At 37.1% G+C, this 16373-nt stretch overlaps 2 protein-coding genes across 4 annotated transcripts in view; both read right to left on the bottom strand.

Annotated features, from left to right (window-relative positions):
• Nucleotides 1–224: 224 nt before the first annotated feature.
• Nucleotides 225–16373, bottom strand: part of LOC127429162 (uncharacterized) — a 166742-nt gene continuing 150593 nt past the window's right edge. Inside the window, exon 2 of the mRNA XM_051678033.1 lies at nucleotides 225–389. Coding sequence (XP_051533993.1) covers nucleotides 257–389 — 133 coding nt within the window. The 3' untranslated portion in view covers nucleotides 225–256. The remainder of the gene's footprint in view (nucleotides 390–16373) is intronic.
• Nucleotides 11755–16373, bottom strand: part of LOC127429133 (prolyl 4-hydroxylase subunit alpha-2-like) — a 46024-nt gene continuing 41405 nt past the window's right edge. For all 3 annotated transcript variants that reach the window (XM_051677977.1, XM_051677976.1, XM_051677975.1), the window contains 3 exons: nucleotides 15718–15786; nucleotides 15261–15357; nucleotides 11755–12201 (listed from right to left, as the gene is read on the bottom strand). In XM_051677977.1, the coding sequence (XP_051533937.1) occupies nucleotides 12131–12201; nucleotides 15261–15357; nucleotides 15718–15786 (237 nt within the window). In that variant the 3' untranslated portion in view covers nucleotides 11755–12130. The remainder of the gene's footprint in view (nucleotides 12202–15260; nucleotides 15358–15717; nucleotides 15787–16373) is intronic.

The following is a 16373-nucleotide window of genomic DNA, read 5'->3' as shown; positions in this document are numbered from 1 at the left end:
CAGTCAAGCACACCAACACCATGGTCATTTAACCAACTTTTGGTGCTTTTGGCAGTGTGGGCAGGTGCCAAATCCTGCTGGAATATGAAATCAGCATCTTTAAAAAGCTGGTCAGCAGAAGGAAGCATGAAGTGCTCCAAAATTTCTTGGTAAACGGGTGCAGTGACTTTGGTTTTCAAAAAACACAATAGACCAACACCAGCAGATGACATTGCACCCCAAATCATCACAGACTGTGGAATCTTAACACTGGACTTCAAGCAACTTGGGCTATGAGCTTCTCCACCCTTCCTCCAGACTCTAGGACCTTGGTTTCCAAATGAAATACAAAACTTGCTCTCATCTGAAAAGAGGACTTTGGACCACTGGGCAACAGTCCAGTTCTTCTTCTCCTTAGCCCAGGTAAGACGCCTTTGACGTTGTCTGTGGTTCAGGAGTGGCTTAACAAGAGGAATACAACAACTGTAGCCAAATTCCTTGACATGTCTGTGTGTGGTGGCTCTTGATGCCTTGACCCCAGCCTCAGTCCATTTCTTGTGAAGTTCACCCAAATTCTTGAATCGATTTTGCTTGACAATCCTCATAAGGCTGCAGTTCTCTCGGTTGGTTGTGCATCTTTTTCTTCCACACTTTTTCCTTCCACTCAACTTTCTGTTAACATGCTTGGATACAGCACTCTGTGAACAGCCAGCTTCTTTGGCAATGAATGTTTGTGGCTTACCCTCCTTGTGAAGGGTGTCAATGATTGTCTTCTGGACAACTGTCAGATCAGCAGTCTTCCCCATGATTGTGTAGCCTAGTGAACCAAACTGAGAGACCATTTTGAAGGCTCAGGAAACTTTGCAGGTGTTTTGAGTTGATTAGCAGATTGGCATGTCACCATATTCTAATTTTTTGAGATAGTGAATTGGTGGGTTTTTGTTAAATGTGAGCCAAAATCATCACAATTAAAAGAACCAAAGACTTAAACTACTTCAGTCTGTGTGCATTGAATTTATTTAATACACGAGTTTCACAATTTGAGTTGAATTATTGAAATAAATGAACTTTTCCACGACATTCTAATTTATTGAGATGCACCTGTATATATATATATACATACACACACACACACACACACACACACACACACATATATTATATATATTATATATATATATATATATATATATATATATATATATATATATATATATATATATATACACACACACATACATATATATATACACGCATATATATACACACATACACGTTTCTTTTTTTTTTTTTTTTTGTAAAAAATTAACATTTGGGAGGACACTACCTTTTCTAGAATTTTTGACATACATGGGAGATTTGAGATCGGAGCCAACTCTCCAGGATCAAGCTGAGGTTTCTTGACAAGCTGTTTAATAATGTGAATGTTGAAGTCACCAACAATTAAAGCTCTATCTACAGTAACTACTAAATCGGACAGAAAATCTGCAAAAAATCGAAGGAAATCAGAATATGGCCCTGGTGGTGTTTATATTGTAGCAAGAACAAAATATGACAGAGATTTTTAATTTATATCTGATGATGTCACATTAAGCATTAATAGTTCAAAATAATTGAATTTATATCCTGATTTCTGAGTAACACCAAAAACATCACTATAAATTGTAGCAACATCCCCTCCTTGACCATTCAGGCGAGGCTCATGTTTATAAAAATAAAAAAGCCAGGTTTCAGTCAAACAGAACGAATCTAAATTATGATCTGTAATAATTTAATTTACAGTTAGTGCTTTGGATGAAAGCGATCTAATGTTTAGTAGCCCTTCCTTTATATGATGTTAATCTTAAATGTTTTGTTATTTTCAAGGTTGATTTCAATATTTTTTTTTATAAATGACTTAGTGAGGGTTTTGTGTTTGGTAGTACAAGGAACAGACACAATCTCTGTATGATATCTAGGTGATACAGTCTCTATGTGTTGTAGTTTATGTGACCTGTGTGACGTCACAAGGCAGCAAACAATATTACTATTAAGACTATGAGCCAAATTACTAGAGAGGAGAGCAGCACCTTCCCTGGAGGGATGGAGTCTCTCTTAGGAGGTCAGGTCTACCCCAAAAACTTGTCCAATTGTCTATAAATCCTATGCTATTTTGCAGACACCACTCATCACATTCAGCAACACTAATCTACTATAAACCTAATCACCACAACGAGTAGGGAGGGGACCAGAGCATATTATAGTGTCTGACATCATTTTTGGAAGTTCACAGACCTCTAACATTATCTTTAGTGATCTCTGACTGGCAAAGCCATACATCATTAGTGCTGACATGTATAACAATCTTAGAAAATCTACGTTTAGCATCAGCCAGCACTTGTAAATTTGATTTGATGCCAGATGCTCTGGCAAAAATGCACTTTACTACAGTGGTTGGAGTCTCTATTTTCACGTTCCTTACAATAGAATCACCTATAACCAAGGTGTTTCCAACAGGCTTCTCAGAGGGTGCATCACTGAGTGGGTAACAACTTTCTTAACAACTTACTATCAACCGACAGCCTGAATGTCAATACAGTACAATACAACCTACTGTACATTCTATATATACTATATATACTTTTTTTTTAATTGAATAATGTGTATCTATATTGTGTGTATTGTATAATGTACATTGTATGTTATTATTTGTATATTGTGTTGTGTGTAATTATGTGTATATTAGACTTTAAATTGTGCTATGTTAATTTGATGTTATTGTAAACTGGTATATGTCTCATCACTGTCACGACTGCTATGTTGATCGGAACTGCACCCAAGAGTTTCACACATCATTGCACTTGTGTATATGGCTCTGTGACAATAAAAGTGATTTGATTTTGATTTGATTTGATTTGGATAGAATCGGGAGAGTCGTATCGCTTTGCCCTGAGTATGTTGCTGAGATGTCACACAAACAACCTGCTGCAGGGGCTCTACAGCTGGAACCGAAGTGTGTGTGTTGCTCACTGTACTAACCGCATCCGAAACAATATCTACAGGCTTCTCTTTCTCACTGATCTCTACCAGTGTTCTGATGCTAATGTCTCTAACACATTAATCTTCTCTGTCAGCCTGACTAATTCCTTACATTTATCACATTTAAATCTCTCACCGCTGATGGATTAAGCTATCATAAACATGTGGCATGCAGTGCAAGTAGCAATAACGTGTGCTGATGCCATGACTTACTGCAATTGTTTGTTGTTGTGGTGCTTCTTGTGCTGCATGGGTTTGAGATCGATGTGAATCCTTCAAACAATTGTTTGTTGTTATGGTGGATCTTGATCAGTGGTGCTTTGAAATCGATGTGGTGCTTTGAGATCAATGCAAGAATCCGCGTAACAGAGGAGAAAGGGGTGTGCATGGTGAAATACATGCAGTTTAATCATGATAAAAATAGAAAGCAGATGTTCGTGGAAAAATGCATGCAGTTGAATCGCAATAAGATCATAATGTGGAAAAAAACAATGTGTACTAAAAAATGGCAGAGATTAAAATTTAAATGCTGAAAACAGAAAGATAAACAATGCTATAAAGGCTAGCAGGCTACAAACATAGACTTGAGCTAAGCACCAGCAGCAACAGGAAGTCACGTATTCCGCCAAGTCCCATCATTGGGCTTTCCCCACCAATGGGGGAAATGAAAGGGTGAAGTTCATCAAGGACTCTTTTAAGTTTGTCAGAAACCTACTTTAGGTGGCGTAGTGGACAAAAAGACCTGAACTGGTAAGCAGAAGGTTGTTGGTTCAATCCCCACAGCCACCACCATTGTGTCCTTGAGCAAGGCACTTAACTCCAGGTTGCTCCAGGGGGATTGTCCCTGTAATAAGGGCACTGTAAGTCGCTTTGGATAAAAGCGTCTGCCAAATGCATAAATGTAAATGTGAAAAGAGGAGTGGGAAGCTGGTAATGGCAGAGGAGGAACTAGAAGACCACATGAAACAGCAACTTTGTGATACCCATAAACACAGCCTGCTCAGCTCCCCCAGATATGTCCCATGGCCAGCAGAGCCAGTAGTGGAATTTGATGTGGCTCGCCTAAGTTGAGTGAGATCTGGCAGGTGGTAGAAAAAGCAAGGGCGACTTCAGTCCCAGACCTGATTGGGATACCATTTAGGCTGTTTAAGAAGTGCCCCACAGTTCTTAAACTGTTATGGAGACTTCTGAGAGTTGCTTGGAAGAAGCGGTGCATACCCTTTGAGTGGTGCAGAGCGCTGGCCATCTTTATTCCCAAGGAACAGGAATCTGCCACCATTAGTCAGTTGATGAGTATTTCTCTACAGAAAGTGGAGGGAAAGATTTTATTTTCGGTTGTAGCTAGGATGTCTGACTACCTCCTGAAGAATGTACACATAGATACAAGCTGCCAGAACACAGGTGTGTGGAGCATGCATCAAAAATATCAAAGCAGATCCAGTCTGCCAAAAGAGAGAAGACCTCCTTGTATTTTGGCTGGACCTGGCAAATGTCTATGGATTCGGTTCCACACCAGTTCGTCAGCTATGCACTGGAGTTTTACCATGTACCAGAGTGTATTAGGAGCTTGGTAGACAGTTAATATGGGGACCTAAATATATGTCACCCAATACAGGAGTACACAACTGGCTGGCAGCCACAGGAGAAAGGAATAGCCATGGGATATTTTCTCTCTCCCATCCTGTTCACAGCCACATTCAAGGTCATCCTAACTGGTGCAAGCCAGACAGTGCGAGGAATCCGTGCACAGTCTGGGGTGAGATTGCCAGCTCTGCACAGCTATATGGATGGTGTCACAAGCATCCTCCAGAATGCTGCATGTGCAAACCATCTCTTGAAAAGGCTGGAAGAGCTATTGGCATGGGCCAGGATGAGAATTAAGCCATCAGAAATTAGTAGCATTTGTATTCGATTAATAGTGCAAAACATCTATGATGGATGGCTCCCGGCTGATGACCCCACTGGACTGAAGGCACTGGTGGAGAAGTGGCAGGCAATAATGCCCAGCAGGTTTTGACAGCTACCTGTGCACCTGAATATTGATTATGATCATTTTTTATAGTGCTTTTCTAATTTTTTGACCTGCAACATGGGCATTCTGAAAACTACCTTGTATCTCATGGCAAACAAAACAATGAACAAATAAGCAATAAATAAATAAACCAATGAGTAAATGATGACAGAATTCTCAAATTATTTAATAATTTAGCATTGCTACGAAATTAGTTGAATATGCCATCAGAATGACATTTAAAATGCAGACAACAGATGACGCTTAAGTGGTGCAGGCAAAAAGTCCACAATAGTAGAGCAATAGTAATAGAAATGCTTGCCTTAGCAAACACTTGTTTAGCAAAGTGATAAAGAACTAAATAAAACAACTATGAAACCCACCACAAAATACAGAGATGTTCCTTGGATCCAATCTGTACATTTCCTGCAGTCGAACCAGGGCCATCACTACGCCTTCTACATCATCAGTACTGGGGAGAGACTGAGCTTTGGATTGCAGTTTTTCCAAAGTGACTGTGAAAAACAGTAGTGAGTAAAAGTTACTGTGAATGACCTAGATTGTACACTGATCAGCCACAACATTAAAACCACCTGCCTAATATTGTGTAGGTCCCCCTCATGCCACCAAAACAGCACCAATCCACATCTCAGAATAGCATTCTGAGATTACATTCTTCACACCACAATTGTACAGAGCAGTAACTCTGATAACTGCTCTGTACAACTTTGTCAGTTCAAACCAGTCTGACCATTCTTTGTTGACCTCTCTCATTAACAAGGCATTTCCATCCACATAACTGGCACTCACTCTTTTGTTTTTGGCACAATTTGGAGTAAATTCTAGAGACTGTTGTGTGTGAAAATCCCAGGAGATCAGCAGTTACAGAAATACTCAAACCAGCCCATCTGGCACCAACAATCATGCCACGTTCCAAATCACTGAGATCACATTTTTCCCCCATTCTGATGGTTGATGTGAACATTAACTGAAGCTCCTGACCCATATCTGCATGATTTTATGCACTGCAGCCACATCTTATCACGGCTAATTAGATAATCGCATGGAAGATTGTTGGTGCCAAACGGGCTGGTTTGAGTATTTCTGTAACTGCTGATCTCCTGGGATTTTCACACACAACAGTCTTAGAATTTACTCCGAATGGTGCCAAAAACAAAAAACATCCAGTGAGTGGCAGTTCTCCAGATGGAAATGTCTAGTTGAAGAGAGAGATCAACAGAGAATGGCCAGACTGGTTCAAACTGACAAGATAACTCAGATAACCGCTCTGTAAAATTGTGGTGAGAAGAATATCATCTCAGAATGCTATTCTGTTTTGATGGCACGAGGGGGACCTACACAATATTAGGCAGGTGGTTTTAATGTTGTGGCTGATCAATGTATTTCACTTATCCTAGTTGTTCCATCAGTTGGTTGGCACATATTTTCCATATTAGTTTTATAGGTCTACCTGGAAATGGAGTTGTGTGAAGCCAGTATCAGTTTGAGACAATGAGCACTTTTGAGGCACTTTAAGCAAGTAAGCGAGATATCCATGAGCAGAACTGTATTTTGTTTCAGTTACAGTATATCTGAAATAATTGACAGACGGGAGTACACAACAGTACAATGAAGATGTGAACGCTTTTTACAAGTATGTAATTCTGACATGATGTGAACACAATTATATTTCAGCACTAATTGCTTCTGCTTAAAATAATTTGTGTGGCAAAACTATTTACTGAATTTGCAGCAGAATTTCTGATCACAAAGTCTCCTCATATTTTCCCCTATTTTATTTATTTTCAGACTTTTCTCTAGACTAATACAAGTAGTCTGGTTCCAGAAGTAAAAATCCCATTTACTGTCTTGATTTTTAACGATAAATCGTAAAACAGTGGCGGATTTAGACATGGGCAGTTGCCCAGGGCGTCATCTTGCCACCCCCCCGTCAACAACTTTGGGAGTGTTCTCATTTACAATCACCAACCCCCGCATGCACAACCCCCCCCCCCCCGGGGGCGTCTTGAAGAGGGTTTCGCCCAGGGCGCCATACAAGCTAGAACCGCTAATGTTGTAAATCTTTACATTTTTTGACCTGCAACGGGCATTTTGAAAACTCCCTTTGTGTCTCACAGCAAACTAACCAATTAACAAATAAACAATAAATAAATAAAGCAATGAGTAAATGATGACAGAATTCTCAAATTAGAGTGCAACAGACTGGTTCTGGAAGTAAAAATCACATTTATGTTCTCCATAGACTAACTGATTTTTAACAATAAACTGAAAATCATTAAAGACAGACCTACCATGAAAAATACTTCTGGAACCAAGATGCTTGAAAAAGTGGGTGGGCACTGTTGTCCTCTTATTGTGGCATAATTTAGTTCATATAAACAGATAATTTCAGATTAGAATGAAACGAACAGTGGTTGGTTGCTTTACATGTTGGCCAGTCACTTCTTGTCTAAGTGGGCAGTTCTTGGCCAGAATAAGCTGCAATGATTATCAGTCCCTTTGCTGCAAACCAAAAGACCAGCTTTGCAAGACTCCCATCTGACAACTGATGAAGCCCCTCAGATAAGTGAACGCATGTTTTCAACAGAAGGACAACCAAGTCTTGTTGTTCACCAATAGATTATACTAAAGATGTTCCATAACACCTATAAATGGTCATAACATTGTCATATGAGATGGCTCAGTTTCTACAATTTCTACATTTGTGCAGTTGTATGGTGTTTCTCCTCAAACCTTTTGTGTGTCTTCCTTCCAAAACGTCCTCTGTAGCTGCCCAGACTTGACTCAGCTTTCTCACGAGCTGGTATGCTGCTAGAGGGTTGCTGATGAAATTCTCGGCATATTTCAAGGTGGCATCAAAATGATTCTCGAGTGCATTAAGAGCCCTGGTGATTCAAATATAACACTATAACATGAAAATACAAAAAAAAAAAAAAAAAAAGTTGGGGTTCTGTAGGTAACACTAAATATAAATATTCATGTTTGTCTATTTAATTTTAGTGGAGTAGAATATATCAGGGTTATTCTCAGGAAACTGTGCCATTTGAGTGTTATTTGTGTCCCCACTACTTATAATTTTATTTTAATCACATTATTTCATTTAATGTGTGATGTGGTGGAGTTTAACCTGATTTTATTTGACTTTAATTATATATTCTTTAGATCGTATTTTTATATATACCTGTATATTACAATTCACCTGAAATACTATAAAATGAATGATGTCCGCAAAATATTTTTCATAAAAATGGTGGCTGTATGTTAACGTCTGATTTCCTGTCTAAGCAAAAGTTTTGGCAACCAGATCTAAATTCAGTTTCATTGCATCTATTTTTTTTCCCATTCAATAAAAGTGAATGGTGACAGACTAATAATCTGCCTAACAGCTCCTTTTGAGTTCCATGGCAGAAAGAAAGATTTACAGGTTTGGAATAACATGAGAGTGAGTAAATGATGACAGATGTAATCTTTTAGGTGAACCATCCCTTTAAAGTTATAATTAATGTTAACTCTTTATTTGTCAGTGTTTGCGTTACACAATGTTTTTATGTTATTGTAATTAATTCATTCATTAATAATGTGCAACTATTTTAGCAAAGCAGCTTGTACTGTAAGTAAGGCCTACAGTCCCTGCAAACACAAAACATTCTTATATGGTTCCCTGTATGGTTATTTTTGGGAACCAATTCCTAACATTCCCGGAACATTGCAGGGAGGTTTTTGTGTGATAACCTAATACAAAGTTACACAGAACGTTTTGCAGTGGTTGTTTTTAGGTTTTTTACAAGTGAATCTATGTTAGCCTAGTTAAGTTTAATTGAATGTTTATTTAATTTTAAACGTCTGTTCATTTTTATTTCACTTCTATAGTGGAATATTAAAGGAATGGTTCACCCAACAATGAGAATTCTCTCATCATTTACTCACCCTCATGCCATCCCAGAAGTGTACGAATGAAGATTTTTAGAAGAATATTTCAGCTCTGTAGATCCATACAATGCAAGTGAATGGTGACCAGAACTTTAATGCTCCAATAAGCACATAAAGGCAGCATAAAAGTAATCCATAAGAAGGGTGTCTTAAATAAAACTGGAATTTCTTGACTACAAAAAGCTAGTTTAAGATTTATAATTCTTCATAACAAAGTCCTGTTTTGATTTTGTAATTAAATACATTCATTACACAAAATCATCCCCATTAACAAAATGATTCCTACCTTTTCAAAAGATCTGCCTGTCTCTCCAGAACTTCTATATATTCATGAAGGCATTGAGCAAACTCTCGTTTGATGTCAATCAGTTGAGTCATTTGATCTGCAAACAGCACTTGATTTTAAAACAGGTCTTCAAAAGCACACAGTTCAATTCTGATTAAAGAGACAGTCTGTTGACACAGAATACTTCTGAAAGCACATCTCTGATCAATCAGACATGAGTTTCCTTTGCAAACCTTCACTAGGGTGAATTCAAGTAAAATGGGACACTTTCTGATCTGGTCTTCGAGATTGATCCAAATAGCTCCCAGCTAGCAACTTTATCTTTTTAAAAACATTGTGGTTGTGGGAACATTAAAATGTCCAGTTAGTAGAATGTTATTTAAGGTTAAAAATGTTTCATTAACGTTTTATTTACAACATTTGTTCCAAACCTTAAAGTAATGTTAGCCAAAGTTGTTGGAACGTTCCCTGTTAGGTGGATTAATCTTTCACTCAGTTCCAGTTTAAACAGCTAAAAATCTTCAGACTAGACTTTACCAGCGGTCCCACTTTACCTGTACTCACCCTACTTGTTATAAACATCATGGTCTGATTGCAAGACAGACTAACCTGTTGAAGAGTAGAACTCGTTTACAGCAGCACAGTAAGTCCAGTATGTAGATAAAAATAAAATGAACCACTTTGCCTTCATTTTTTAGCCTTTTTTGCTGAGCTGAACGTTCAATCTTCAAAGCACTTAAGCATACACAAGTCAAATGTAAAAAAAAATCACCCCTATGACAAACACAGGCATATGAAGTATTTTGCTGAAGGTGTCTACTGTATTTGGTCAGTTGAGTCACAACTGTAAAAGAAAACAGATTACAGCTAATTGCTTTATTGTCTAAGTGAGGTTTGTCTCCTGCAATGTGAGCAGCTTACAAATCGAGACAGGCCATAAATCCAGGTAATTACACCAAACAACATACCCAGACATTGCGGTTTTCAGATAACAGAGGTTGTAATAAGCATTTGTTTACATTGAGCACATTAACCCTACATTTCCAAATCTGATTGAGAAACAGGTTATTGCAGTGGTTGACTGTGGTTGTGGTGACTCAGTTCACATTCACAAAGTCTTGTTATTTCTGGTTTATTATCATTTCAATTCTACTGTATGGGGACTACAAGGCAACATGGATTAGAAAACTCTACGAAGCCCCTTATTCAAAAAAACCTCACTTGTGGGCCATTATTGGGGCAAGTTGTCACAAAAGGTCAACATGTGTGCAAATGTTGTGTTCATGTGTTTTATTTAGTCAAGGAATGTCTATATAGAAATATACTTTTAGAATTGAACCTACCCTGAGAAGTATTTACTGCCCCAAAGATTTTGGGCACACAATCTAGGGGGGCATTGTTACAGTATTCAGTAGAATATACAGTAGATTAGATTAGTAGATTCTGAAACTATTTCAACTTTTTGAATTTCAAATATTTTTCCTTTGCCCCACAATGGGCTAATGTGGTCTGGCTATTCTGAGCTATTTCAGATAAAGTTCCTTACAGTATAAAATGAAAACATAAAATTAGATTACTTATTTTTTTCACGCTTTACTTACAGTAGCAAGCAATATCCAACTGGGGGGCAAAAACTATGAAAATGTATGAAAAATAAAACCCTAAATTACCCTTTTTGGATAAGTGTCTGGATAAGTGGTAGCTTTTTGGCCCAAAACACAAAACGATATGTCTGCCGAATAGAACCTTTCTATTCAGCAGGGACTGGAGCACTTGTCTGGATAGAAGGGAAAATGGACAGTGCAAGATACAGAGATTCTTAAAGGGATAGTTCATCCATTCTCTCATGATTTACACACCCTCATGCCATCCCAGGTGTGTATGACTTTCTTCTCCTGAACATCAGAAAGATTTCTGCTCTGTAGGTCCATGCAATGCAAGTGAATTGTGACCAGATCTTTGAAGGTCCAAAAGGCACTTCAAGGCAGCAGCTGATATTCTTCTACAAATCTTTGTTTGTGTTCAGCAGAAGAAAGAAAATCATACACATCTCGGATGGCATGAGGGTGAGTAAATGATGAGATAATTTTCATTTTTGGGTGAACTATCCCTTTAAAACACAGAGATGTGCTAATATGTGTATTGTGTGGGTGACCAGTAGCACTCCAGTATGTATTGCTGAAATCTGTCTTTTGCTAAGTGATTAGAATTTCACAGTGGTGATCTTCTCTTTGATGGCTAAAAGATGCTGTGCTCAGACCAGGATGTGAAAGAGAACTCTGCATATAGATGTTGACTCTATATTCTACATTTTGTGATTTCCTCTACATTATACATTTTATTAGGACTGTTTAACAAATGCTTCTTTAATTGCACAGCAATGAAGTTGTTCCAGTTTTATTGACCATGAACATGAAGGGCACAATTATAGACTGGGCATGTGGGATCCAGTTAGACAGCAGGCTCACAAAATGTAGAAAAAAAGCAGACAAAGACGTTTAAATTCAAATGTACACATTTTTATTGCAAACCAAACATCAATATAAAATAAACACCAAAAACAGGACAATAATTTATGCATTACATAAAAACACAATAAGACTTCTGGTATGAAGTGATAGTCCAGTGCATTAGCACTTTGCATATTCATAATCTGCAAACAAACATGAAGACATTAAAACACTGAAAATAAAACAAATCCCTTACAGAAAGAACACTCCACAAACCCCAGTCTGCACAGGTCTGATAGCTAGTTAGTCCGGATGGGCGCTGCTGTAAATTCTTGGGGCGTCTGGAGTGTGTGTGTGTGTGTGTGTGTGTGTGTGTGTGTTTTTGCAGAGTCAAAGGCACTGCAGGTGGTGTTGAGTTTATCACTGATCTCACTATCAGTCCACTTCAGTCAGGCCACATGGTCGTCTGAACTCTTGACCTCTCTCATGAATCCATTTGTTTGAAACTGCCAAAGGACAGAGACAACATGAAACAGTGTATTTACCACAATGATAAGCCTTGAAAGATCCTAATAATGTTTTTCTTAATTATAATTTGTAAAAAAAAAAAAAAAAAAAAGCCTTTATCCTTTTCGACCAAATATCTGTGAATGGTGCTTAACCTTCAGAAAATGTTGTTTGTCAACCTCATTATGTAAAATGATATATTATATGAGCTGTTTTATTTTACAATGATTTTACAGTGGCAAGAAAAAGTATGTGAACCCTTTGAAATTAGCTGGTTTTCTGCATTAATTGGTCATAAAATGTGATCTCATCTTCATCAATGTCACAAGTATAGACAAACACAATGTAATTAAGATAACACAAACAGTTATAATCTTACATGTCTTTATTGAACACATCCCATTAAACATTCACAGTGTTGTGGAAAAAAGTAAGTGAACCCTCGGATTTAATAACTGGTCAATCCTCCTTTGGCAGCAATAACCTCAACCAAGTGTTTCCAGTAGCTGTGGATTAGACCTGCACAACGTTCAGAAGGAATTTTGGACCATTCTTCCTTACAGAACTGCTTCAGCTCAACCATATTCTTAGGATGTCTGGTGTGAACGGCTCTCTTGAGGTCATTCTACAGCATCTCTATAGGATTAAGGTCTGGGCTCTGACTGGGCCAGTCCAACAGGTGGATTTTCTTTTTTTTTGAAGCCATTCTGTAGTGGATTTACTTCGATGTTTATGGTAATTTTCCTGCTGCATCACCCAACTTCTACTGAGCTTCAACTGGTGCACAGGCACCCTGACATTATCCTGTAGGATATCTTGATAAACTTGGGAATTCATTTGTCCCTTGATGATGGCAAGCAGTCCAGGCCCCGAAGCAGCCCCAAATCAAGATGCTCCCTCCACCGTACTTCACCGTTGGGATGTTTTCATGTTGGTATGCAGTGTCTTTTTTACTCCATATGTAGTGCTCCGTGTTCTTCCCAAAAAATTCAACCTTAGTTCCATCAGTCCACAAAACATTTTCCCAATAGAACTTCAGGCACACAGCAATATTTTAGTTGGAAAGCAACGGCTTCCTTCATGGTGTCCTGTCATGGACACGATGCCTGTTTAATGTTTTCCATATAGTGGACTCATTAACAGACATGTTAACCAGTTCCAATGATTCCTTCAAGATTTTATCTGTCACTCTAGGGTTCTTTTTAACCTCATTGAGCATTTTGCGGTGTGCCCTTTGAGTCATCTTGGCTGGACGGCCACTTCTAGAGTAGAGCAGCCACAGTACTAAATCATCTCCATTTATAGACAGTTTGTAGAACAGTGGACAGATGAGTATCTAAGCTCTTCGAGATCATTTTGTAACCCTTTTTAGCTTTATGTAAAGCACCAATTCTTGATCGTAGGTCTTCCGAGATATCTTTTTTGTGAAAGAATGGTCCACATCAGCAGATGCTACTTGTGAATAACAAACTCAAAATGTTTGAGTGCTTTTTAGAAATCAAAGTAGCTCTAACCCACACCTCAAATCTGGTTTCATTAATTGGATGCCAGGTTTGCCAACTCCTAAATTTAATTAGATTTTGTTGATGTCATTAGCCTAGGGGTTCACATACTTTTTTCCAAGCTATACTGTGAATATTTGAATGATGTATTCAATATGTACAAGAACAATACAATAATTTGTGTGTTATTAGTTCAAACAGATAGTGTTTGTTCATTATTGTAACTTAAATGAAGATCAAACCAGATTTTAAGACAAATTTATACATAAATACAGGTAATTCCAAAGGGTTCACATACTTTTTCTTGCCACTGTATGATGTTTGCAATTTTTAAATGGAAAAATTTGAGACAAGTCTGAATAACTTTGTAAATTTTTTTGTTTGTTTGTTTTTTTGCAATAAACAAACATTTAATAAATAAAATGTAAAGAATAAAAACTATATTAAGCAATCAGTAAGTGCCAGCTACTGTAGTTTGTGACCAAATGTTTATTTGCAGTATTGGTAAACTATACTTTCCCATAAATTAATTTTTATTTGGTCATTCTTCTTACATTAACAGGGTTGAATCGTTGAGCTTAAGGAATGCAATAAACTCTAAACTATTTGTGTAATTGAATAAATGGAATGAAATTATTTAAAACTTGCCACTTTTAATGCTACATAGATATGTTAGATAATATTTTTAGGGGTCAAGGAGGTAACTTTTTTTTGTCCAGATCTATTTATGTTATTTAAATATGCATAAAAAATGCAATTCACAAAAAACAATAACTTGAATACACCTCTAGTATGATGAATATTTTTTAAAGTTAAAGTAAAAAATCGTGTTACTTTCAGGAGACTATAAATAACTAAATAAAATAAATGAAATTCTTTAAAAAAAGCAAAGAAATTTAGGTATTAGTAGTAGTTTGGATTTTCTTTAAAAAAAATTATTATTATTATTCCTTAAAGAAATAAGCACTGAATCCATTTTGCTTTTCAAATATAAATTTTTTAAAAACTTTTTCCCACCAAATCAAAGTCATGTAGAGTACCCAAAATGCAGCGGAGGCAACTAAGACTTGTCCTCTGCCACCCGGATTGAGGCGAGTAACCGCGCCACAACGAGGACCTACTAAGTAGTGGGAATTGGGCATTCCAAATCGGGGAGAAAAAAAAAAAAAAATGGAAATGGAAAATGCACACAGCATTTTACTCATGTCTCATGAAGTAAAAAAAATAAAAATGACTTATGTCCTCAATGACTATGTGAAGTTTTTACAATTTTTTATAAGAAGGCACATTTTGTTAAGGTCATATGGAGTAACCCTAAGTAATAATACATATGTATAATAAAATGTTTTTAAAAGATTTTTTAAAATATTTGCCATTTTTATCACCTCGGACAACCTTATTTGTTAATGACCCTTCAAATATATCCAATAGTTATCTCTCTACAGATAATGGGATTTGTGCCTTTATTGCTTTAACAAAAGTCATGAGAGACCAATTTGTAGTCTATTTGTGGAAAGTGGCAGCAGAATTGATCTGTCTGTCTTTTGTCAACTCACCCCATTTACTGCCTACTAGAACAGGACAGGCTGCGTGTCTCGTCCTGTAGTCTCCTTCTCCACTCTTAAAGAGGTTGTACCAGAATACTGCTGTTCCCTAAATATACAAGAGGATCATTTTATTATATATGACTGTAAATGACACATCCCTACAAAAACTAGACCATCAACTGAACACTCAAAGCTGATGTAAAACTTCACATTTATATAATGATGTAATCAAATTCTTAATTAGGTGTTTTAAATGACAAAATAAACTAACATGTCACCATTCACTTCAGAACACAGCTAACCATTTAATATTCAAACTGTACAGGGAAATACACTATTTACAATGTTCATTTCAATATGTTTCAAACATAACAGACAGTGATCATATCTGTCTTTCCAATACCTGTATCACTGATGTCATGATTTTATATATATATATATATATATTTAAAAATGTTGTTCGTACCTTTCTAGGCCAGATAGCAGCACCAAAATCTGGGAATACAGTAGCTCCACCAGCCTCCACATCACTCATCTGTAATTTACAGACATTACTATTAGGAACATACACTTCACCTTTAAGCTTAAAGCAATACAACACGCTCTCTCACCTGTACAGTATTTACATATTTTCGTCCATGAATTGGTCAGTACTCAACAATAAGGATGGCCCTATTTCAGATCAGTGCTGCAGTGTCACGACATCTTACAATCATTGATCTTGTGCATGTTTTTATGACTTGCAAACTAAAACGTGCCGTTTGGTGCAATGTTTTGAACATTGCCGTTGCAAATTCGGCTGATTTAAACGTATCGGGTTGACATTAAAAAGTATAATCAAATCTTTATGTTTTGGATCATGTGCAATCTTTTGAAACTAAAACTTAACATTTAATGAAAAATTGAAAAATATTTGATCACTTTTGTGGTGGGGCCAGTGAAAATAATGACATGGCAAGAGAAAATGAACTGGACCAGCAAAAAAAATTGTTACTATCTTTATTATTTTTTCTAGTCGAGTAACTGCCCAGAGAAGTAGCAAGTATAGTATCCTTAATCAGGACAATTGGTTGTACATGGGCACTGCTTTTAGTGTACTCTAAATCAGTGGTTCTCAAACCT

Source organism: Myxocyprinus asiaticus, chromosome 38 (assembly GCF_019703515.2).
Source record: "Myxocyprinus asiaticus isolate MX2 ecotype Aquarium Trade chromosome 38, UBuf_Myxa_2, whole genome shotgun sequence".
In the NCBI taxonomy this organism is placed as follows: Eukaryota; Metazoa; Chordata; class Actinopteri; order Cypriniformes; family Catostomidae; genus Myxocyprinus; species Myxocyprinus asiaticus.
Note: the sequence above shows the minus strand (reverse complement) of the source record. Positions and strands in the feature narration are given on the sequence as shown.